General features: G+C 39.9%; 1 protein-coding gene across 12 annotated transcripts in view; it reads left to right on the top strand.

Moving 5' to 3' along the window:
- PICALM (phosphatidylinositol binding clathrin assembly protein) overlaps positions 1 to 25,845 on the top strand; it is an 87,772-nt gene that overhangs the window by 50,261 nt on the left and 11,666 nt on the right. For 2 of the 12 annotated variants that reach the window (XM_087966094.1, XM_087966092.1), the window contains exons 10-20: positions 1,132 to 1,255; positions 3,502 to 3,638; positions 4,692 to 4,795; positions 10,586 to 10,732; positions 12,771 to 12,851; positions 17,968 to 18,075; positions 19,131 to 19,262; positions 19,352 to 19,382; positions 20,103 to 20,202; positions 21,908 to 21,931; positions 25,263 to 25,322. In XM_087966094.1, the coding sequence (XP_087822220.1) occupies positions 1,132 to 1,255; positions 3,502 to 3,638; positions 4,692 to 4,795; positions 10,586 to 10,732; positions 12,771 to 12,851; positions 17,968 to 18,075; positions 19,131 to 19,262; positions 19,352 to 19,382; positions 20,103 to 20,202; positions 21,908 to 21,931; positions 25,263 to 25,322 (1,048 nt within the window). The remainder of the gene's footprint in view (positions 1 to 1,131; positions 1,256 to 3,501; positions 3,639 to 4,691; positions 4,796 to 10,585; positions 10,733 to 12,770; positions 12,852 to 17,967; positions 18,076 to 19,130; positions 19,263 to 19,351; positions 19,383 to 20,102; positions 20,203 to 21,907; positions 21,932 to 25,262; positions 25,323 to 25,845) is intronic. The other 10 variants (XM_087966098.1, XM_087966095.1, XM_087966096.1 and 7 more) reach the window with 5 other exon arrangements.

Genomic DNA, 25,845 nt, shown 5'->3' with positions numbered 1-25,845 from the left:
GAAAAAGCACCTTTGGGATAACTGAAATGGTGTAGAGTAGAAATAGTTTCTACCCTTGTATCTGTAGAAACACGATTGCTGTAGTTTACTGTTATGCTTCCATATCTGTAGTGATCCTCCTAGGCTTTAATTTTTGATTTCCTACAAAAAGATGTCTGAACTAAGATGAAATTGCTAATAGCATGTTAGTGCTGGATACTATTTTCCCTTTAAAACAGTTTGGAATTTTGTGTCTGCTTATTTCTGCAATGAATAATTCTTCCTGAAGAAAAAATTCATTGACTTTTGCAGGAAATGCCTCTGGCTGATCTTATTCTTCAGTCATTGTCTTTATTTAGCAAAACATTTAGCATTGCTTTCCTGCTGCGATATAGAGTAATCACTATTTCAGAGCCTTGGTTGCTGATTATTTTACTAAATTCCTGACACAAGCTTATATAAGGCGTTCCTACTTTACAATTTGGAGTGACACAATTCTTATCTTTCTGATTTTCCCTTTGGCACTACTGGGACCAAAATAGTTCATTAAAAGCATTCCTAGGAGAAGGGAAAGGGTAGGGGAGGTAAAAAAAAGGGGGGGAGGGGAGAAAGATTAATAGTCCCTATTTACTCTAGGAAAAAGTGGCTCACCATTGTTCCCAACAGCAGTAAATCTGTGGGATAGGCTTGACTGCAAGGAACAGGTTGAAATGCACCCTGCGAATGTTCATGTCTCAGAGTGGATGAGAAACTGGTCTCGCCAGGTTACTCCAACATCACAGTGGCATAACCACAGTACTAAATCTTCTATAATTTATTGCATAATAAGCAACGAAAACAATATCTATAAAGTTCTCAAGGCTGGACTGGTGATTTTGCTCTGTTTAATCCCCCTGAAGCCTCTTGTTATCTTGAATAACTTAGTTAAAGTCATGCCTGTGAGGCACATAACTGGGAATGAACAAAGCCTAATCAATAAGCAGTCTATTAATCTAATATAAAATGTAATTAAACTTCAGTTACCAGCATTGCATTGAAGGAAATATTAATAAATGCATTGTTTGTTGAATGCTGAACAAATGAAGTACAACAGAATCCCTTTTCTTATCTACAGTGTATAATAGTCGGTTTCCTATTGTCACATTTTCCTAGGGCTACCACGCTTTCCAATGCTGTTTCTTCCCTTGCAAGTACTGGCCTCTCTCTCACCAAAGTCGATGAAAGGGAAAAACAAGCTGCACTAGAGGAAGAACAGGCCCGTTTAAAAACTCTAAAGGTTGGTATGTTTTTCTTCCTTTAGACAGGGGTGTCAAACTCGATTTCAGGGTTGTGTTTGACCTTGGGGGCAGTGGGGTGTAACTAGCTTGACATCACTCGTGTCAGAGGCACTTGTGGTGGCCAAGTGATAAGGCAGGACTTCCCTCAGACTCTTCCTACCTCTCATTATAATCTTCCTTCCTTCCCCTGGCCCTATTTTTGGTCACGACAGCCTCCTATAGCCCTCTGGCAGCAAAAATGGAGCTCCATTTTTGCTGGCAGAGGCACTGCGGGCCAGTCCTTTGCTGTGTCCAGGGCAGCCCTGCAGGCCAGATCTAAGCACCCCGTGGCCCTTGAGTTGATAGCAATAGCAATAGCACTTAGACTTATATACCCCTTTATAGTGCTTTATAGCCCCCTCTCAAAGCAGTTTACAGAGTCAGCCTCTTGCCCCCAACAATCTGGGTCCTCATTTTACCCACCTTGGAAGGATGAAAGGCTGAGTCAACCTTGAGCCTGGTGGGATTCGATCTGCCAAATTGTAGTAGGAGTAGCTTGCAGTACTGCACTCTAACCACTGCGCCACCTCCAAGGCTCCTCCAATTGATACCCCTGCTTTTGACCAATGCATCTCAACCTTGGCAAATTTAAGATGCGGGCACTTAACTCATGCTGGGAATTGAAGTCTGTGTAATTAAAGTTGCCGTGATTGAGAAATACTGCATTTTAAATCGGTTTCTGTATGTTCAATGTCCCTTTGATTGCAGAAGGATTTAAAAAATGGGCTGAATGGGATACCTTTTCAAATTTGGGAACCAAATTTTTTTTTAAAAAAAAATGCCCAGGACATCGGATCAGGACGCAAAATGCCATGGATAAGAAAACTGGTTGCAGTCTCTACCTTACTTTGTCATGAAATCTCATCAGATACACTTTGAAAAACCCTACTGTCAGTGATTGGGACTTCAGTTTCCATCATCCCCAAATAGCATACTAACAACCAGGGAATATGTGAGGGAATATTCCAGAATTCTCGTGGTCAGAACACAGAAGCTAATTTACAAACCATACGTAGCTTACTACAGATAGTAAAGCAATATTTAAAATTGTCAGTGGGTAATAGAAATGGAAAACAGGGCTACCCCACTAGTGATACTAAAGAACAGATCTCTCCGATTTTCCCTCTCCCTGTGGTGGTGCATCCTTACAGCCAGTCATTCTAAATAATTTTGTGGTATTAAGAATTTGACTGTGTTTACTTCTCTTCCTCTCCTGGAGTAAAGAAGAGGGTGGAGAACAGCAGGGCAGCTGGGATTGTTAACTGACCACTTCCACAGTATAGTCTGAACTTTCTTTATTAGTTCCCCACACATCTCAGTGGGGTTTACTCATTTCAAGCAGTCCACCCAGGAGTTGGGCTTGTGGGTGCACGTGGGAAGACGGAAGAGGGGTGGGAAGCTAGTGATCACTTGCATAGGACACTTGCTAACACTGGTGTTGTGGTAAATGAGATGTCAAGAACAGCTTTGAGACGGAAGTGGGTGGTTAAATGCATTTGAGGTTCTCTTCCCCGTTCCTTGTGGAGTTTTTTTGCCCATTACCCTCTGGCAGAGAGGTTATTTTTTCCCCTTAGTCTTTTCCTTTGCAGAAAGAGTCTCTCTTTGTCTTTGTCTCTGCCTCTCTCTTTCTCTCTTTCTTTCTTTGTCTGTCTCTCTCTCTCTGTCTCTCTCTGTCTCTCCCTCACTCACACACACACATGCCTTAATCCCTCACAGAGATTCTCCCGCCCCCAAATTCTGTGGAACTTGTTCAAGTTCCCAAGAACTCGGCTTTGGAAAAAAAAACCTCCATACCAGTGGACAAGGTAGGTTATTTTCAATATCAAAAGTATTTAGGGACAACTGCGTTGTTTGGGAAATAATATTTGTAATATCCACTTCAAACTCATTGTTTGAAACAGCAGCGGGCAAAACATTTAGCATCAAACTGGTAAATGTTTTGTAGCCTCCTGTTTGAAACCAAAGAGTTTCATGCGCAAGGTTATTATAAACCAGTGTAGAAACAGTAATAATGTATGTATGCTTGAATAGTATTTCATGCTTATGCCTTGGAGTGTTTTAACAGGGTTTTTGTTTCTGGTGGTCAAAAACAGGTTGCTTAGGCCTTTGTTTATTTCGTGTATCATTGAAGACACAAAAAATGACTTGTTCTTGGGCATCAAATCACCTGGTTTTTTTAAAAAATCTGGTTTTATTCTTCCAACAGGAACAGCGTCTAAAAGAGCTTGCAAAGAAACCCCACTCGTCTTTAACCACAGCCTCTTCCCCTGTGTCTAATGCTGCAGGAAGTATAATGACCACCCCAGCTATCGATATTTTTTCCACACCCAGCTCTTCAAACAGGTAAGATTCAGAAGAGGTGTTTTGCCAAGTGCTAATTTGAGGGAAGTCCCACTCTTTCTAGTGTCAGAGCAACTGTGAGACAGAAAACCGAAAGCCGGACAGATGACTTTGGGCCGGTCACAATCTCTCAGTCCAATTCACCTCACAGGGTTACTGTGGTAGAGACAACAGGAAGGGGGAAGGTGCATTGGATATGTTCGCCAGGTTATTTGTAAAAATAATAATAATAAAAGTGGGATACAAATAAATAATAAATAAAAAGAGGTCATAATGGCCCTGTTTCTTCAGCACCATTCCTCGCCCCTGAAGTACATTGCAGGCAGAGGTTTTTGGTCCAGAGGGGATACTAAGAACTAACATATAACTATGAGCGAAAGTCTCCTTTGGGCATGGCAGCTTCCTTGAATTTGATGAACTGCCTCTTTAAGTTTTGATTTTCTGATATTTAATTTTACACGTGATAAATGGCAGCAAGAATTGTGTTGTGCAACAATGGAAAATTGAGGAGATCCCTACAGAGGAAAGTGTTATAAAAATATTAGAATGTGCTGAGATGGATAGATTAACACTTAAAAGAAAAGAAAAGAAAAGAAAAGGAAGAAACAATATTTTTTAACATGGGACTTATTTTACCAATGGCTAACTAACAGAAACAGAGGTTAGAAACTAAAAAGAGTAAAAAGATAATTAAAATATTTGTATTGAATTTTTTTCAAGATGGATAAACTAATTGTATTATTACATTTTGATTAATATTGATATGTTTATTATGATTACTATTATGATTATTGCTGTATCTCTACTCAGAACTAACTGTGCCCAGACCACACGCTGTTCAGACAGATATGGAATTTTTGTTTATTAAAGAAAATGTATCAATAAAACGTACATTTAAAAAAAGTTCTGATTTTGGTTTCTCAGGAAGTGAATTCTGAATCCATGCGTCAGTCTGGGTGTGTACACGGGGGCTGTTCTGAAAAGGTTCTTAAATGAAACAATGGCGCTGTTGTTTAAATATTTACCACGCTCTTCTATGTGTTATTGTCTCTGTAGTTCATCAAAGCTGCCAAATGACTTGCTTGATTTACAGCCAGCTTTTCACCCAGGTGTGCATCCGATATGCTCTGCACCACAAGTGGGAGGGACCTGGGGAGGAGGTAAGAGATTTTGTTGTGATTATTACATAGCCACCCTTACTCTTGATAAAAATTCACAATCCCTGCTGTATTTGGTTGATAAACGTTATTATTTTAATACTTCTAAACGTGTGGGTCACATATTTCTTTAAAGCCTTAGAATTTCATGGATCAGAAGAAGCTTTGTTTTGAATTTCCAGCACGATTATTGAATTGCTGTTTATTTTATTGGGATGCTGTGTTGTATAAGTCTGATTTGCCTCTGTTTTTTGAGCAATATTTGCAAACATAGGTGGGATTTCAATAGCAGGACAAAATATATGGCTAATAAGAAAAGCAAGAGCAAACTAGCATCATGTCGGCTTATTTCCAGTCTCCAAACTGTGAGCTCTGGGTTCAGCTGTACTGGTGCTTTGGGAAGTGATAGATTTTATTTAGCCAGGATTAAGCAGAGATTTGAATATGTATGTAGGTATTTTAGATACCTAAATTTATTGATTAAAATTTGAGAAGGCGTCTGTCAGATTTGAATAAAACAATTTTAAAATAATTCAAGAGAATGGCATGTAAGATGGAAGTTAATGGATCACTCTTAAGGAAGTTACGCTTACTCATTACAATTCTGTTCTAAGACATAAAAGGGTTATTGGTATCTTCCTTCCCATCACCATTTCCCAATAATGATCAGTCTTCATTTTTGCATCCAACCAGAGGGAGTAGGGCTTGAACTGTCAAGTTGATTTAACAAGAGTAATAAGTACCGTGTTTCTCATATAATAAGGCCGGGTCTTATTTTTTTGAGCCCCAAAAAATGGCTAGGCTGTCTTTTCAGGGTGACTTAATTCCCCCCTTGCATCTTTGGGTGGGCGGGCAGCGGCGGCTTGGATGTTGACCTCGGCGTTGGTGGGGCACTTCGTATCGGGTTCAACGCAGACAGCACCATATCCGGGTGTGCAACAAAAGCACTTCCTAATGGCAAGCCCCCACCATTGCCCCCCATTTTGCATGTTTTAATATAGGCCTTAATTTGGGGGAGGGGCTTAATTTCATTTCATGCCTATAAAACATGCTGGGACTTCCTATTGGGGGAGGCCGTATTGTTGGAGAAACAGGGTAAGTTTCAGTCTATGTATAGAAAAAAGATTATTTGTAGAAACACTTTGAAGTATGATAAAAACAGGAAAGTTCCCTATACTATATAAGGGTTGATCCTTTCAAAATCCAATTTTAGGATACTAAAGTTTAGGCTCTTTGTGGACCATTATTTCAGCTACATAGTCTATAATTCGTGAAACCATTTGATGTAAACGTATTATGTCCCATATTTATTTATTTGTTGCATTTGCCTTTCCATCAGGAACTCAAAGTGACATTCATACTGCTTCCCGGCTAGTAAGGGAATTAGATGTAGCTCTTCCACAGGGCTTTTCCAGGAAAATCTTAACAGTTTTGCCTCATTAAAAATGGAGTCAAAAGACTAAGCCATTGTTAAAAAAAAAAAAAAAAAAAAGCAGAATTCTCTGCAAGAATAACATCTTGAACATGAACTTGATATTGTAGCTTACCAGAATTTTAAGAATTAAAAACTGTAAACATCACGATTCTGTATTATATTTGCTGCTTTGCTATTCGAATGGAATCGTGGAAGGTAGAGAGAATATTAAAAGCTCCTTACATTAGCATTTCATTTCCTCTTTAATCTATCTTTCCTCCCCCCAAAAAATAACAATTCAGTTCTTTATCCTGCTCACTTTTTCTATCTGATCTGCCTTTCACATTGCAATGAAATTGCTGTGTGCTTTCTTTTAAGCTGTAGTGTATCATATGGTATGAATCAGAGTAACCATGTTTCAGTTGGTAGCTGTTCATTGAGAGGGAAGGGGGCTGAGGCAAACCCCCCCCCCGTTTAAAGCAACACCCTGTCTAAAATAGTTAAGTACATGGATGAAAATCTGCATGAAGGCCAAAATTATAGTTCTGATGGTTTTCCTAGAGAAAATGATAAGCCACAGTAAGGTTTTTACTCAATCTTTCATTTGATACACATGTTCAGCTTTGTCTCCTATCACCTACCCCAGGGGTCCCCAACCGCCGGTCCGCGGACTGGTACTGGTCCACGGAACAAGTCTTACCGGGCCGCTGGTTGCTGGGCGCCGCCATCTTTTTGGTAAAAAGTGCTTCCGGTGAGCTTTTCCGGTAGAAAGCTCACCGGAAGCACTTTTTCATCAAAAGATGGCGGCATTGCTCGTGAGCTTTTCCGGGTAGAAAGCCATTTCTACCCAAAAAGCTCACCGGAGCGCTGCGCCACTCATCTTTTTCGTCAAAAAGATGGCGGCGCCCAGTTGATGCCGGGTACCGGGCCACGGCGCCCAGCTGATGCCGGTACCGGGCCGCAGCATCAAAAAGGTTGGGGATCACTGACCTACCCCATAATGCTGAGCAGGAATGGACCTAGGATTATACTCACTGAGAATTATGGCAGTTGAAGTCTAACTCACCCGGAGAACAAAAATTTGGGGAAAGCTGTGTAGCCTTTTTTGGGAGGGGAAGCTGCTTTTGGCCTTGAAGCAGCATGTTGAAGTAATGGAGAAGCTCTGGGTGAAAATAGATTTTATTTCAATTAGTGTTAAAATTCGTTCAATGCATTTACTAGGATCATTCCCCTTTTTTTCTTTCTATGATGCTGAAAGTATAATTCAAAATGAAACTCCGGGGTCCTGAGCCTTATTTTGGAAGGGGCACAGGCAGCTTCGGAGTTCATTTCTGCTCTGAGATTGGGATTGGAACCTGAACCAAAGGTGCTTTTTTCAAGAGGCAACTGGACTTTCTTTGCTTTTCCTTGAAGATGTTTCCCTTCTCATCCAAGAAGCTTCTTCAGTTCTGACTTGTGAATAGAGTTAGATTGAGTCAGAACTGAAGACGCTTCTTGGATGAGAAGGGAAACATTTTCAAGGAAAAGCAAAGAAAGTCCAGTTGCCTTTTGAAAAAGCACTTTAGGAACAACCATGACCTGTATGAAGTTAGAAATATTTGCTAGAGGGCATTAAAGTTATGTTTGCAATTTCATTCATAGAGAAGAAAGCTAAAAGACCACCAACCCCCCCAAACTTGAGGCTTTGTTTTGTGCTACCTGCATTTAGTCTCCATATTGATCTGAGAAAACTCATGTCTAACCTTTAAAAAGACTAGAAAAAGGCTTTTAATTTTTACAGGTGCTTATTCTGCTTTGATTTTTTTTTTATAAGCCATCCAAGTTTATAAGTCAACAGTGTAAAATAAGAAATATTACTGTATACTGTGAGCCACTCAGAATGTTAGGAAGTGGGGCACAAAAATCATTGAACAAATAAATTAGCTCTATATGGAATTCATATTCAAAACCCTTAAGGATCAGAATGAGCTGCTTGGTTTACTTGTCTCTGATCTCAAATAGTATATCGGGGTTCTCTGATAGTTGCTATATAAGGCCGTGATGGCGAACCTATGCCACACATGCCGGAAGTGGCATGCTGAACTATCTCTCCAGGCACGCCAGCTGTTGCTGCATATGCACTCTGGCCAGCTGGCCTTCACGCATGAGGGAGCGCCGGAAACCGGAAGAGCAGCTCCCTGGCACGCATGCGTGTGCTGACCAACTGATCTTCACACCTGCATGCATGTTAGAAACCAGAAGACCAGGTGGGCTGCGCACATGCACACGCTGGTAAGCTAACCTTCCGGTTTTTGGCATTCCCACATTAGGGAGTTCTTCTTCTGGTTTACATGTACATGCGTTCCTATTTCGGCACTTGGTGCCGAAAAGGTTAGCCACCACTGGTATAAGGTATTTGAAAGAGGTAATGTTGAAAACATGAATGGTGATGGCCTGTGATGAAGAAAAACTTGGCATTTCAACCAGGGTGTCTTCTAACAGCAACTAAGAAGAATATTTCATAGGGTTCATAAAGTGGGCCCTAATCTTTAGACTGATTTGTACTGTAATGCATTTGTTAATCTTTAAGGAGATGCAAGACTCAAATCAATAGAAGCTGACAATAGAAGCTGGTTGTACAATAGACATTTTGAACAATGTCGGTACCATTGTACAGTTTCAAACAAAAGGTGCTTGTGTTGGACATACCAGTTCAGTATCTAACACACTGATGTGGCAGTAGACAAAGATTATTTGCATGCACATATGGTAAAAGTCCAAAGTACAAATTGATTGCGGGACTTTCCTTCCAACATTGATGGGAGTACACATACCTTGAAGAGCTGGCATTTACTTTCCATTTATTGATTGACTGGTCCAGTCAAGTCACTGTTGACTCTTACCGTAGAAACCACATACTGTAGATAAATTGAATTTCTTATTTCATTTTTGAAGCTCCTTGAGATTTGTTTAGGTATTAGTAAATTTCTAGGTTAAATAGATAACTGTATATACCAATGAAAGGAAACTTCTGCTGTGTTCTAGCTCAGCTTGGAGATAACATCTAGCCAGTCTCAATCAGCTTTGACAAACCAAGTACGGTCAGACCTGATTCGTGCTTGAGTGGGAGACTGACAGGAATTCCCTAGGCTATAAACTAGACTGGAAAATTTGAAGAAGAAAAAAAAATCACAAAAAGAGCAGTGCAAATCACTTCAATGTTGTTGTCACGAAAATCACAAAAATATGTTCATGAAGTCATCAGGAGCTGAGCCGGACTCTGAAGAGAACTGTATATACACTCAACAAATTAACTAATTTAGCTTGATCAGGATAGCTATTTTGATTTGAAGACAAAAGACATGATTCAGAGCTCATGGGGTTATGAACACAGCATCCATTTGCAGCTCTTAAAATCATTTCCCAGAATTGCTAAATAGCGATGCTGGCTAGTCACGCAGTCTCCGGAAAAAAGCAGAGCTGTTTTATCTGTTTGAAAGTATCTACAAAATAGCAAACTTGTTAAGATGTTGATTTCCAAAAGAAATTGTTTTCCTTTTAGTAGACCATGCTTGTACGGGTAGTCCTCGACTTAACGACCACAATGGAACCCAGAATTGATGTCGCTAAGTGAGAAATTTGTTATGTGAAGTTTCCCTCCATTTTACGACTTTCCTTGCCACGTTTGTTAAATGAATCACTGCAGTGGTTAAGTTAGTCACGTGGTTGTTAAGTGAATCTGGCTTCCTCATTCACTTTGCTTGTCAGATGGTCACAAAAGGGGATCACATGACCCCAGGACAACCATCATAAATACGAACCAGCTTGTCAAGCATCCAAAGGTAAATCGCCTGACCATGGAGATGCCGCAGAGGTCATAAGTGTGAAAATGGTCATACATCACTTTTTCCAATGCTGTTGTAACTTAGAACAGTCATTTAACGAACTGTTGTAAGTCGAGGACTACCTATATAGTACCCTGTGTTTTGATTAATAGGAATGCACGTACCAATCTCCTTGTAAGTGTAATTAGTAGCTCTTTTTTTAGCTAAGGATAGTATGCAAACCACTGAATGGTCACATCTTCTATTAGCCAGTATTCGAAACTCATAATTGTAGCTTAGCATTCCACTTAACTAGACATAGCAACCATTCTGCCCATTATAAAAGAGTTGCTGATTTTTATTCAGGCCATGAAGTAGAACGAGGATGAAAACTTATTGCCTACAATAACCCAGGCTAATTTAAATCTATCAAACGTGCCCCATGTATGATCTTGGATGCAAAGTGAGAACCGTCAACAATTAAGTCGTATTCTTCTTATGTTCTTCCTGGATACTAATGCACCACTAATTTGGTTCCCCTTCCTTTTCCTTCTTGCTCCACCTGGACTGTGGCAGATCCTTTTGCGTCCACTCCCGATGCCGTCGACGATGCCATTCCAAACTTAAATCCTTTCCTCACCAAATCTAGCGATCACCTCTCTGTCTCCTCTGATGTACTCTCTTCTTTCACTTCTAGGACGCCAACTCATGAGATGTTTGTTGGTAAAGTACTGGGCTGGCTAGCTAGCCGGCTTTTCTTTTTCTCCGACGGGTCTGGTCAATCTTAAACAAATCTGAGGTTTTTCAGTGGGGGAAGGGGGGGGGGAAAGAGTCCATTTCTGAAAATCTTTCTTAATATTTGCTAGCGATTTAATTTGGGGGTCTCCAAACCAGACGCATTTCTACTCCCAGAATTCCTCAGCTGACTGGCTGAGGACTTCCAGGAGTCAGACATGATATTATTCAGATTAAAATCGGAATTCCGATTTTTTGGGGAATCGCCCGGGCGGTGCGAGCGGGCGGGCGGTGCGAGCGGGTGGGCGGTGCGAGCGGCGGGTGGTGCGAGCGGAGCCCGGGCGGGCGGTGCGAGCGGAGCCCGGGCGGGCGGGTGGTGCGGGCGGCGGGCGGTGCGAGCGGAGCCCAGGCGGTGCGAGCGGCGGGCGGTGCGAGCAGAGCCTGGGCGGGCGGGTGGTGCGAGCGGAGGCCGCTGAGCGGCAGGAAAAGGGAGCTGGGCAGCGATTTCTTGGCGCGCGGTGGGGGGTCTCTTTTGGCCAGCCCCAATTTTTTTTCCAGAGGGGAATATCATGCCTGAGGAGTTCAAGTTCACCAGTCTTAAAAGTTGCCAAATTTAGAGACCCCTGATTTAGTTTACCCACAGGTAGTCCTCGACTTATGACCACAATTGGGACTGGAATTTTGGTCGCTAAGCAATATGTTCCTTAGACAAAGGCATCACTTGCCCAGAATGACTTGATGAGCCGTTTTTGCCATGGTCGTTAAGTGAATCACATGGTGGTTCAGTGAATCACACTGTCGTTAAGCCAGATCCAGCTTCCCCAATTGACTTCGCTTACCAATAAGCCAGTGGCGGATTGTGATCACGTGACCTCAAGATGCAGCAACCATCTTGGCAAGCACCAGAATTGCAATCACATGGCCAAGTGTTGTAACAGTGTAACTTTGAACAATTGTTAACAAAGACTTGTAAGCTGACGACTACCTGTATGATCAAATTTTGAAGACGAGTGAGTGATGGGAGGGGGTTACGTTATACATTCCTTTCCATCTACCCATCTGTCTTCTCTCTGTTTGACTCAATATTGGTTAGTTTTTCTCATTGATTTTCCTCTCTGGAAGATGTTAACCTTTGTTTCAGTCAATCATTAATATTGTGGTGCCAGAAACCCAAATGGCCCTACCATAGGGAGCGTCCCAGTGGTCTTTACCAGTTCATATCCTGCTCAGCTATGAGTTCTCATGGATGCCCTTAATCTTTTTGTCACTTTGGTCTGTAAGTCAAGGAAGGTGCAGTGCTATCTGATCTGAGAAATGTAACCCCTAAATCTTTTGTGCCCAAACCTGTGACTTTCAGTTTAACTTTTGTGGTTATCTCGATGACTTCAATCCGTTTTTGTTTTGTTTTTGTTTTTTTAATCTTACTCCCTGGAAACACCCATATAATCATCCACTACAGATAGTCCTCGACTTAAGACCACAATTGAGCCCCAAATTTTTGTTGTTAAGTCAGACATTTGTTAAGTGAGGTTTGCCCCATTTTACGACCTTTCTTGCCACAGTTGGTAAGTTAGTCACTCGGTTGCTAAATGAATCTGGCTTCCCCCGTTGACTTTTCTCGTTGCCAAGCATCTGAATTTTGATCGCATGATTATGGGGGTGCTGCAAAGGCAGTAACTGTGAAAAACTGTGGTAAGTCACATTTTTCAGTGCGTGAACCGTCACTAAACAAGCGATTATAGGTCGAGGACTACTTGTAATCAGCTCTCCCACTTTACTTTTTCCCACTTTTGAGATATAAAAGGTAACATTTAACCTTCTTGTCTTTGTATAGAATAAAACCTTTACTATTTAAGAAAATCCTAAATTGTGTTTCTCTCTATGTTGGATGTCATGTAGTTACAGTCTTAACTTGGTGTCTGAATGTTTGGTTAACCATATAATAGTGTGCACTGTTTGTTTGTTTTTAATTTTCTTTTCCCATAACATTCCTTTTTTGCTCTTCTGCTTCACATGCTTCTGTCAGATTCTTTTTGTGGCCCACAAGCTTATCCTAATGCTTCCCATTTCTGCAGTGAACCCTCAACTGTAGCTGGTCTATTTGGAGGTAGGTTAACAAAAAAATTAGAGAACAGAGCTTTTGTTCCTCATGCAGAAGGAGGAGTATAGCTGTATCAGTTTCAGAATTCTTACGTTTTTAAACCTTCTGCTGAATAAATTGTGAGTTCTAGTCCTGCCTTATGCACAAAGCCAGCTGGATAACCTTGGACCAGTCACTCTTTCTCTCAGCCCTAGGAAGGAGGCCATGGCAAATCACTTCTGAAATCTTGTCAAACTGCAGGGATAAGTTCAAACAGTTGCCCAGAATCAACACTGGCTCAAAGACATTTTTAAAAAAGGAAAAAAAATTGTTGATATTCTTCAAACATCAAAGGGCTTTTTCGCTCCCTTTTTTGAAAAGCAATAAAATTGTTGTCCAAAACATTATAAATGCCAGTTATGCCTATTAGTTTCCGCTGTTGTTCAGTCATAAATCATAATCGTATATCTTCTGGTGATGTCCTAAAGGTGCTTTTCCAAAAGACAACTTGGACTTTCTTTCTTTTGCTTGAAGACGTTTCGCTTCTCATCCAAGAACTAAAGAAGCTTCTTGGACAAGAAGCGAAATGTCTTCAAGCAAAACAAAGTCCAACTTGTCTTTTGGAAAAAAAACACCCTTGGGACAACCATGACTTGCATGACTGAGAATCTCCATAGATATTCTTCTGGTGATGGTTTTCCTAAACAAGCCCACTGCCTTTATAAATTTGATTTATTTTATGTCCTTGAAATAAAAGTTCAACATGTATAAAAAGCACGTTGGTTGGTGTTTTCTTAAATAGGAAAACTGACATGCAGATGATATCAGTTTTGGTTTTATAGCAGTTTTAAAATGGAGAATGTAGAATAGAATACTTTATTGGCCAAGTGTGATTGGACAGACAGGGAAGTTGGCTTGGTGTAAATACTCTCGGTATACATAAAAGAAAAGGTACTTTCGTTAAGAATCAAGAATCATAACGTACAACACTTAATGATAGTCATAGGGTACAATCAACAATCAAATCATACTAGGAAACAGTCAAGTGGGAGGGAATGGGTGATAAGGAGTGAGAAGATTAACAGTAATAGTAGTGTACACTTTGTAAATAGTTGAACATTGTTGAGGGAATTATTTGTTTAGCAGAGTGATGGCTTTCGGGAAAAAACTGTTCTTGTGTCTAGTTGTTCTGGTGTGCAGGGCTCTAAGTCTGTACTATTTAAGTAACTCTAGCCATGCTGTGGAAAAGTCTGGTGGTGGTGTTTTTTTCAGACTGGTGCTAGTTGTGTTAGAAGCTGCTTAGTACAATATCATTATCCCATTTGGAATAGAGTACATACAGTTACGTTTTGAGTTGTTATCAGCCCTGCGATGACATATGGATCACACAGTTATGTGAAAAAGTATTCTTCCTTTGGATTTTTGGATTGTTTTATGACCTAAACCTCTTAAAAACACAACAAGACCAAAAACGAGCAGTTCATGCTAGTAAACCTCAATTAAGGCTGTGAAATAATTTGCCATGCAGGAAGGGACCAGAATTCGTTCAGAGCCCCATCACAGATTAATCACCAGTTACAGAAAGCATTGGCTGCAATTATTATAGCTAGAGGTGGTAAATTACTAGAATTTCTGAATCTAAGGGGTGATGACTTCCTATCATTCAACAATGGTGTTGCATGTTCTGTTGGATTCTCCTACTATGTTTTAGTAACACAAGGACTAGTAATGTGAAGTTTAATGTTCCATACAAAGATGTGGAAAAATTAGGAGAATTTAAAATGGAGTAAATGTGTTCTTTCCCTCCCCCACCCCACCCCCAGGAGTGTGTCAGGAATATAAGATCCACTTTAATCAGCTCAACATTTCATCTTGTCATCCGTTATTTTGTTTATAGAATCTTAGTCAACATCCTTTTACAGCTAACTACCGTTTCTGACTAACAGCAAGCAAATGGTGTCTTGATAAGCAAATAACTGGGAATATCAATCAGTCTTTATTATGGTCATAAACCAGCAATAATGGGATGAGTTACAGTCATATAAAAGAAGCATAAAATGCATGCCAGACGTAAAAAGTGAAATATCTGAAAAGAGTTATAAAATGCACATCTACACACAAAGAGAGTATAAAAGGCATAAGGTAAGGCTCCAAAAAGGTATGGGAGCCTTAGATGGCTATAGGGGAGACAAAAGACTTACTATGAGGAAATCTGTTGGGTTACAAAACACCCCGACATGATAAATTTGGTGCCCATTGGCTTAAATTTATAATGTGGGCTACTACAAAGAAGAGGAGGTCAAGCTACTCTCCAAAGCACCTGAAGGCAGGACAAGAATCAACAGATGGAAACTAATCAAGGAGAGAAGCAACATAGAACTAAGGAGAAATTTCCTGACAGTTAGAACAGTTAACCAGTGGAACAGCTTGCCTCCAGAAGCTGTGGATGCTCCAACACTGGCAGTTTTTAAGAAGAGACTGGACAACCTTTGTCTGAAATGGTATAAGGTTTTCTGCTCAAGCAGGGGGTTGGACTAGAAGACCTCCAAGGTTCCCAACTCTGTTACTTTGTTATCCTGATTGCTAACATACACCAGAATTCATGATCTGAATTTTGATAAATGCTGTACAGTTTATCTCCAATTGTAATGTGATGTAAGAAACCCAGTTAGGAACTTGAAGCTCTTCTATGATTGGGGGTAGAAGAGTAAAAAAAAAATTTCAACAGAGGCAAACCTTTAGATAGAATTGAAACTGGTTGGATAATTAAGTTAAGGAAATATGTGGAAGAAAGATTCTGATCTTTATTTTTTTTTCTGTTTACTGTGTTTGCTCTTTTGTCTGATTGGTCTTCCTAAAAATAACAAGCTGTCATGTTTGAGGTCAGAAACTTGCAATAAAATTCTGAAATCAGAATATGTTTTTCTGAAGTTAGTTAACTTTATTGTCATTGCACCTCGGTACAGCGAAATCAAACACCATCTTCAGTGCACATCATGACCATGAAAATAAACACAAACACACATCCTTCACACTCCACACATTGAACTGAAAACCCCTACACCACACCAACACTGCACTATACAGTAGAATTCAACAGAGCTACTGCCCTGGGATAGAAGCTGTTCTTCAGCCTATTTGTCCTTGTTTTTATTATCCTGTGCCGTCTGCCAGATGGTAATAGATCAAAAAAAGGGTGCCCAGGATGAGATGGATCTTTGAGAATGTTTTGAACTTTCTTAAGGCAGCGGGAGCTATAAAGCTCTTCCAAAGAGGGGAGAGGGCAACCCATGATCTTCTGGGCAATGACATTAACCCTCTGGAGTGCTGTCCTATCTGCCTCTGTGCAATTGGCAAACCATACAGAGGTGCAGTATGTTAAGATACTCTCTATGATGCAGCGGTAGAAGGTCACCAGCAGTTTTTCATTCAGTTGTTGTTTCCTGAGAAGCCTCAGGTAGTATAATCTCTGCTGGGCCCTTTTGACCAGGCTGCAATGTGGGCACCCCAGTTCAGGTCCTCTTTTAGGGTAACACCCAGAAACTTAAAAGTGGCCACTTGCTCCACTCGGTCTCCATTGATAAGCAAGGGCTGGATGTCTGATCTGTTCCTTCTATAATCCACTATAAGCTCCTTGGTCTTATTGGTGTTGAGAACCAAGTTATCGTCTCCACCACCATGAAAGCAACCAGTCCATCTCAGTAGGCAGATTAATTCCCCCACCCACCCCCACCCCGGAGATAAGTCCCACCACTCATAGATGGAATACAATAGAAGTTCTATTTCCTGAATTTATTGCTATGTTTTTCATTTGATGGCTTAAGATTTCGGATCAAGCATTTGCCCTTTTGACATTTTGCCACTCTGCGGCATCCTATTACGACTATAAATAACTATCCATCTATCTCATTTTCTAACCAAAAAAGTGTCACCTTGTCGGACTTCTTTTTCAAATAAAATAATTGTGTGTAAAGTTTTAGTGCTTGTATGCCATTTCCAGGCCTACAAAAATAATAATACTTTTGAGGCGCTTGAATTCAACTAACCAATTATACAATACAATACAAACTGTATGTTTCCATGCTGGAATTGTATTTTCTCTGCTTTCTTGCTCTGCTATTTCTAATACCACGTTTATTGTTGTCACTATTGCAAAATTAATATCAGCAAACTGATCACTCTTGTATTTCACATTATGGTCCCTCTTGATTTAGTCCTGGTGCTGAAATATCAGTAGATATTTCAGCATACAAAAAGTGGCATAGCTATTTCTTTAAAAATTGGTCCCTATTCCCAACCATTTTTAGGGGGTGGTTGTTGTTGCAAGAGGCTTAATAAAAGGCAAGTCATAAAATATATGGATATCTGTGGAACATGTAGCATGACTGCTTGATGGAAACGGAGTGTAAAACATGCTTGGCTTCTATGGCTGACAAATATTTGTGGGAACTTAATTTAAAAACCCAAGATTGAGGTAGATATAATGTAGGTTCTAAATGCCATTTAAATGCTTGTGATTCAAATACAGGAATCTTTATGAATTGGTTAACAGTAGAAATAAGTCAGGAATACTATTCGGAGGAATTCTTAAAAACTGTTTTACAAGTTGTGAATTGAAATAGAAAATTACAATGACACCAGCTCAATAGTAATGCTAAAATTATTTAAAGTACATAAAAGTATATTTTAGTATGACATACAGGCAGGCAGATATGGAAGGGAGGGAGGAAAGGAAGGAAGGAAGGGAGATTACCTCAGGTCATCTTGTTTAGGGAATACGTGTCAAATAATAAATGATGTATTCCTTCTGTACTTTTCTAGATACGAAAAATGGCTCATGCAGTACTTTCATTTACTTTTGCTGTCAAGCTGAAGTTGAATGGCCATCTGTTAAAAATATTTTGATTTATATTTCTGAAATGGGCAAAGTGTTGTCTCAGTGAACTCTAGGACTGCTTCCAGTTCTATGATTTTTCTGAATTTTTCACTGTTTGAATCATGGAACTTTCCTCCAGTTTTTGATTTGTCATTCAATGTTTGAATTTTCTTGGTCATCACAATAATTTATGGCAATATTTCTTGTCTTCAAATTGAGAGTTTATGTATACTGCATATAAGTAATTTTCCCCATTTTTGTTGGCAGGGTTTACATCATCTCCTGTTGCCCCATCGCAGCCATCAGCAGGCCTTAATGTTGACTTTGAGTCTGTGTTTGGAAACAAAAGTTCAAATGCATTAGTGGATTCTGGTGGTAAGTCTTTCAAGTAGCCCTTATTTAACCCTGTTGTGATAAAGGAGAATATTTTTAGATCAGGGTTAAAAAGAAAGGGTTCTTGGTGCTTTCTGAGCGGGATTGTTTTCTTGCAGATGTTTCATTACCCAGCTAGATAACATCATCAGTGCAATGATATACAATGAAACATCTGCAAGAAAACAATCCACCTCAGAGAGGACCAAAAGCCCCTTAATCCTGTTCATAGAGTAAAGAAAAATGGCACACAAATGCATGAAGATCTCTGAGTTTTCCTAAAAGGAGCCTTTTAAATGCCATGTTTCTCAAGGATGAACAGATTGAGTTTCATCTCATGAAATCTATGAATTCTCTCACCCTCAGTGAAGTGATTTTGTAGTTGTTCACCAAGGTTAATTCTGGAAGAGCTTGCAAGTTATAATCAGCTTTTTCAGATGTAAGATTCCTTTTACTCTTGTTTCGGTTTTGACCCCAGAATTTCTGGAATAGTCAAACTTTATTTTACAGAAGAAAGATGGCAGTATTTTAGTTATCTTTTTATCTCCCTTTGAAGCATAGAAGCAGAACTCCTAAAGTGTTTTTAGCTGTACAGGTAGTCCTCGACTTACAACAGTTCAGTTAGTGATCTTTCGAAGTTACAACAGCACTAAAAAAGTGACTTTATGACCATTTTTCACACTTAACAACCATTGTGGCATCCCCATGCTCACATGATCAAAATTCAGATTCTTGGCAACTGCCTCGTATTTATGACGGTTACAGTGTCCTGGAGACACGTGATCACCTTTTGCAGCTTTCTGAAAAGCAATGTCACTGGGGGAGCTCAAATCACTTAACCCTATGACTAACTTCAGTGATTCACTTAACAAATGTGGCAAAAAAATGGGTCGTAGAATGGACAAAATTCACTTAACAAATGTCTCATTTCGCAACAGAAATGTGGGGCTCAGTTGTGGGCACAAGTCGAGGACGATCTGTATTATGCTAAGATATTAAAATACCTGTGTGTTGATATCTGATTCAATAATTGAAAATGTTTTTGTGTTGTTTTTAAGGCTTTGATGAATTAGGTGGACTCCTAAAACCAACAGTGGCTTTTCATAACCAGAATCTTCCAACTTGCAAAGCGCCACCCAATAAGTTAGTATTAGATGACTTGGATTCATCTCTAGCCAACCTCGTAGGCAGTAAGTATTTTTACGGGGCTTATATATAAAAATCAAAAATTTAAAAGAAATGAACTTTTTTTCTAACGATTTTCTTGTTTTGTTTACAGATTTGGGCATTGGAAATGGGACAGCAAAAAAGTGAGTTTTTTAAATAGTTTTTTCTTCTTCTAAATATATGTTCACAGGAGCTTTACATGGCTTACCAGATTCAAATTTTAATGGTATGGATAAGGACAGTGTTGCTGATTGGGAGAGTACTCTAAATGAGCCAGCTGTGACTGAACAACCAATATTTAGCATTTTCCATCTACCCCAATAATATCCATGCTGGGGGTGGCTACTGGACTAGTGGCAGACTTCACTTCCCCCAGTTGTTCTCTGCCCTCTACCCACCCACCCCTATACCGGCAGTCCTTAACTTAATTGAGCCACAAATTTATGTTGCTAACTGAAACAGTTAAGTGAGTTTTGCCCCGTTTTACAAACTTTCTTGCCACAGTTGTTAAGTGAATCACTGCGGTTAAGTTAGCAACAAAGTTGTAAAGTGAAACTGGCTTCCCCATTGACTTTGCGTGTCAGAAGGTCTCAAAAGCTGGTTCACATGATCCCAGGATACTCCAACCGTCATAAATATGAACCAGTTGCCAAGCACCCGAATCTTGATCACTTGACTATGCGGAGGGTGCAGATCATAAGTCTCTTTTTTTCAGTGCCGTTGTAACTTTGAACAGTCACTAAATGAATGGTTGTAAGTCAAGGACTATCTGTAGAGATGGAGGATGCAAAATCTCATGCTTTGGGGGTGTTTTTTTAACATGAGTACTTGTGAGTGTTAATACTTTGAACATTTATTTATAGTGATGTAAACTGGACCCAGCCAGGAGAAAAGAAACTAACAGGCGGTTCCAACTGGCAACCCAAAATTGCACCCACCACTGCTTGGAATGCTCCAACCATGGTAAGCAGTTATCATAGGGCAGGGGTCCCAATCCCTGGGCTGCAACCCCCTACTGGGCAATGGCCTATTTGAAATTCAGCTGTGCAACTTGCAGGCCGGTGCACATGCATGTGTGCACAGCTTGACTTGTGTGAACATTGGGCCGATGCACGTGCACCCATGCGTGCAACTCAACTTCAGCAAGTAGCAGTCTGCGCTGGCCCGCCGCTTATGCAGCCCAGTTCCCCTCTCCCCCCCCCTCCAGCCAGGCCACCAAGCCGCAAAGGTTAGGGCCAACAGTCATGTGGGACTTCATAAATCCAGCGGCTTAGATTGTATCGTGGGTAGATAAGGTACCATCAAGAATTCTAGTATGTGTTCTAGAAAGCCTGGATATCCAATATTCTCTTTTGGATTAGATTCAAATCACTTCATAGTGGCTGATAAAATACCCAATTTGAGGTTAACATCAGCCATAGTCTTAAAAGGTGCAACATTCAGTATCTTTTGTTTAAAAAGCTGGAGGAGGTGACTCTTGACTTTCTTGTGGAAAGTTGGCAGGAAGGTCACAAATCACAATCATATGGCTGTGGGATGCTGTGACAGTCAGAAATGCAGGCCAGGATCACAATCACACTACCATGGGATTGTTGCAATGGCTGGTTGTAAGTACCACTGTCATAAATTCAAATGCTGGCTGAAAGAGTGGCCATTAAGCAAGAACCAGTTGTATCTGAATATTCTTCAGGCAGTTTTTGTTCTAAGAATACAATATACAGTATCTAATGAGTAGAACAAGGAAAGAGGAGTCAGAAAAACATAAGGCATCAGAGAATCATGAAAGAACTCTGTAAGAGCAAGCAATCATCATACTTCTGTTTTAGTATGAAGGCCTAACTAAAAAACCTTCCAGGCATGTTTTGCTTAAAAAAAAATGAAACTGTGGTTTGGGGAAACCTCCCCTTCTTAAACCTATCTGTTTCCCTTGACCTCCCCAACTCTTGGTTAAGAAATATTTCTAAACCATTTCAGAAAGAGAAATTTAGCTGTGGAAGCAGTCATGATGTGCCCTTCCAACTTCTCTGGGTCAGGATCCAGTTTTTGTAGGACTTAATATGACAAAGAAATCCTTGTAATCATCACATTTAGCGCTGTCCTAACTTTTCATACCTGAATGAAGACTGAGGCTTCCAAATAAATTGCACAATAACTTTAAATTTAAAACCCAGTCTTTAAAAAAACAACAACCCAATATTCTTACAGATCACCAATATATGGAATGGCAATTTTGAAATAGGTTTCTAGGAAGCATGGTGTAATCTGAGGAGATTTAGGCTTTGGGTTATACCATATGCAGCGTTTTGAGTTTTCGTGATCTGTTGGGATCGGAAAAAGCAGTGTTCTGTTTTAATCTTCTGCTTTAACACTGTGTTGTTTCATTTTCTCATCAGTCTTTTGTCACAAATTACTGGAGTCCAGTATGTTAAGAAATACATGAAATGTGACAGACTTGCCTATAGTAGATTACATTATATGTTTTGTCACAGACTTATCAAATCTTAATTTTCTTTGTCACTCAACGTCTTACTGGTTTACAAGAATGTGTCATCAGAGTCGTTAAGCACACTTGTAACCAAAATGCTTTTGTGTATATTCTGTTGTGTAAGCAATCATTTCTAATCCAGTGTTATTGCATTGTGTAACTGTTCTTCCGGGGGAAAAACAGAATGGCATGCATTTTCCACAATACGTAAGTGAACAAAACCTGCAGCCTCTTTTTTTTTTTTCCCCTTTTTTTTTGTGCAATCAGATTGGCATGCTGATATTAATCACTACAGCCAAATCTCATAATCCCGCTAATCCACACTTCTGGGCATGATGGAAATTTCGAGCAGTTTCTAATCCGCCCAGATTTTAAGGGCACCCTTTTGAAGCCAAGAATGGCATGAAGAAATGTTCACAATTATTTTCCTGCTTTTGCTGCCCAATTACTGGCGTGCTGCATCTGCCTTGCCTTTTTTTAAATATGCATTTGAATTTGAATAAATGAAATGGAAAAAAATGGTGTTTGTGCATACAAATAATTGCATGGAACCTCACAAGCTTCTTTCCACTCCCACTTACCATAGAGTTGATTTCAAAGAGGGAGAGACCAATATGTTCTAAAACAAACAGGTTTCCAAACTTGGCAACTTAAAGTCTTGTGGACTTCAACTCTATGCTGACTAGAGAATTCTGGGAGTTGAAATCCACAAGTCTTTAAAGTTGCTAAGTTTGGGGACCTCTGTTCTAAAATATCACTGAATGGGGTGATATTTCCCATGCTGGGTCAATTGATTAAAAAAATGTCTGAACTGCAGTGCTATCTCATTCCACTCCAAAAACATTGATAATTTTTTTTAAAAAAACCCACAAATGGCCTATCTAATTGTTCATAAGTATCGATAAGAGCTAAAGAATAAAGTCTCTATATACTTTTATACTATAAATCACTGCAGGTAGTCCTCGACTTACGACCACAATTGCACCCAAAATTTCGGTTGCTAAGCAAGACCAATTGCTAAGTGAGTTTTGCCCCCCATTTTGCAACCTTTTTTGCCACAGTTGTTCAGTGAATCACTGCAGTTGTTAAGTTAGTAACACAGTTGTTAAGCAAATCTGGCTTCCCCATCGACTTTGCTTGTCCGAAGGTCATGAAAGCACATCACATGACCCTGGGACACTGCAACTGTCATAAATACATGTCAGTTGCCAAGCACATGAATTTGATCCTGTGACTGTGGGGATGCTGCAACAGTTGTACATGTAAAAAAAATGCTTATAGGTCCCCTTTTTTTTGATGCCGTTTTGAACAGTCACTAAACAAATGGTTGTAAGTTGAGCACTACCAGTTTTTGAGGTAAGTTTAACTAAGAGAAGTTTTCAATCTTTAGATTATCTTTCTGGTTTGTTCAATCTGCTCTATATATGACGCTTACGACTGAATTTCCATACATCAAAAATCATAGTAACTTTAATTCTTCAGCTCTTTCTTTTGAAATATCCTACTTCAGCCCGTTTGGTTTTACTTCCCATATCATTATTGGTCTTTCCCTATAATCTTTTCATGGAGAAGAAAATCTTAGACCACCTTAAACAGTTAAAAAAATGAGCAAACCTATGGCCATGTATACGCATATATACAGTGATGGGCTTCTACCGGTTTCACAACTGGTTCAGTGAGTGTGCACTGCGCGCAGAACATTACAAAACCGCCATTTTATAGCTTTACTACTTTCTGCAATTCTGGTGAATACAACAGCCGAGGCGTGGTAATCCGCTGTGCTGTGCCTCAGCTGAGCTTCAAAACTGCAGAAATAAAGGACAGACTAAGGCAGGGGTGGGTCGGCGGGAGACAACCGATTGCCAGAGCTAAGGATTCTCCCGAACCCACGCAAACCCTAGGCAGCCCACCCCTGCATATATACACCATCTTTTGCTATGTTAATATTAATCACTGCCATTTCATCAATCATAGTAAACAATAGCCAATTGGACCCCATTGTCCTGTGTAACAGTGTAGTCCATAGGAAACCACAGTGTGGTTTTCCTTCATTCACTTTTATCTTTTTAGAAAATCTCTTTCAGACAGTTGGATTTCTTATAAAACGATGGGTATGACATTGCATAGCAGGATGAGTCTAGTGTCTATACTATACACACGTGTTTTTCTGCTTGCCATTTTATGGAGCAATTGGCCTCTTTCTAGGATCTTTGCATGAAAGATCATTCAGGTTCATTGAGCAAAAATTGCATTATTATTATTAATTGATTATTGCTGATCAGAAGGAGGAAGGAGTGACATATCTTAAGTTACTCGTAAGCACAATTGCTTGCAAAGATATAGATATAGATCAGTGGTGATGTGCTACCGGTTCGGCTCGGTTCTGCCAAGCCAGTAGCGGCGATGAGCAGCAGAAACCGAACCGATTCTCCGCCGCTCTGCTGTTGGGCCCGCCCACCCGCCTGGGCTCCCATGCTCACCTTTATCCTCTGCTTTTGAAGGGCAGCTGCTTAGTGTGGCACAGAGGAGTGCTGTGCGGCAGCTGCTGAAGTGACAGGGAGAGTGGAGGCTTGCAGGAGGCAAGTGGGAACGCCTCTGCGCCTGCGCAAAGTGCGTGTTTGGTGCGTGCGTAGCAGATGTCACAAAATTAATATAAAATTAAGGATATTCATGCCTAAGTTATGTAGGTTAAAATGCTAAAAAAAAAAAAAACCATAAAGGAATACATCTTACAAAACACCTTGTCAATATTAACTGGCAGCGACGTGGAGAAAAAACTCAGAATATATGTATGCTGGCATATAGTTGTTGAACTGTATGCAAATATCTAGCACGTTCCCAGTAATCTGATAATTGTCTGAAGTCCATCAAATTTGGAGTTCATTTTCATGAAGTTTTAGGGATTCATTGAGCTATAGTTAATGTTTTGGTAAACCTCCTACCTAAAATTTAATGATTTAAGGTAGTTAGTTAGAGTTGCCAGCTCTCTGGAGATCCCCATATTAACCTGGACCAGCTCTAACCTGTAGATACCTCAGGTATCTGCAACTATGCTTTAGTGCTTAAAGAGAGCAGCAGTCTGAAACTGCTCATTTTAATCAGTAATTGATTATTCTAATAAATTATGTAGTTGCCAGTTAGGCTTCAGCTGGTAATGGAGGTCATACAAGAGTATTGTCAGTTAAATAGTTCATTAATTGTGATAATTAATAGTTCTTTTATCTTGTCCCAGTTGAGAGGCTTTGGGGGCAGCGATCTCCCTTCAAAAATATCAGAGCCATAGTTAATAACAAAAACATAAAATCAGCTCTGTCTTTGATCAAGGTACAAAAGAATCATTTATTCTTTGGGGATTTATTTATTTATCCATTCATTCATCAAGTTTATATGGTTTATGTTGCTGCCTATCTCACAAACGATTGTAGGTGTATATTCTTAAGATATACAGAACAATTGTTATCATTTTTAAAAAATGTAAAAACTTATAAAGCACAAGGCTAAAAAAGAGAATAAAATAATGTTGTGCTTTTCCGATTAGGCACCCCCTGTCATGGCCTATCCCGCTACAACGCCAACAGGAATGATGGGATATGGAATGGTCAGTAAAGTTTGTATTTTAAGTCTTTTGAGGAGCATTAATTCGTCAGACATCCCTTCCCAATATATTCATTATGCTTGTTTGTGTGTTTATGGAAGAAGACTGTTCTGAGATGAATCTGTTTGAATTCTGTCCCATTCTCTCCCCCTCCCCCTCTCCTCCCTTCTCTCTCTCCCCCCTCCCTTTGTGATCTCAGTTTGCTAGGAAAATCACTCAGGGTAAACTATTCTGAGCACATTAAGGTAGAAAAGTGGGAGACAAATTGTAACCCCAAAGAAATAATAGACTCTTTTGCTTCCAGTTTTCTAATACCTTCCAGATGTGCTGCAGAATTTGCACAAATGTACAGTTAAAATTAGAGTTAACTTAAAACAGATGGGTGATGTAAGAAACATTAACAATCAGGCCCAGTTATTACAACTGAAATGAAAAGGGTGCTTTCTGAATAAGAATACCTTAAAATGATGCAAGAACAGATGTGGCGAAAGAATTTTGTATGTATCCTCTGGGCTGGAGCTTTTGT

The sequence above is a fragment of the Notechis scutatus genome, chromosome 5 (genome assembly GCF_049901735.1).
Source record: "Notechis scutatus isolate UNSWTSFEM ecotype Mainland chromosome 5, rNotScu1.2, whole genome shotgun sequence".
NCBI classification, from domain to species: domain Eukaryota; kingdom Metazoa; phylum Chordata; class Lepidosauria; order Squamata; family Elapidae; genus Notechis; species Notechis scutatus.
Note: the sequence above shows the minus strand (reverse complement) of the source record. Positions and strands in the feature narration are given on the sequence as shown.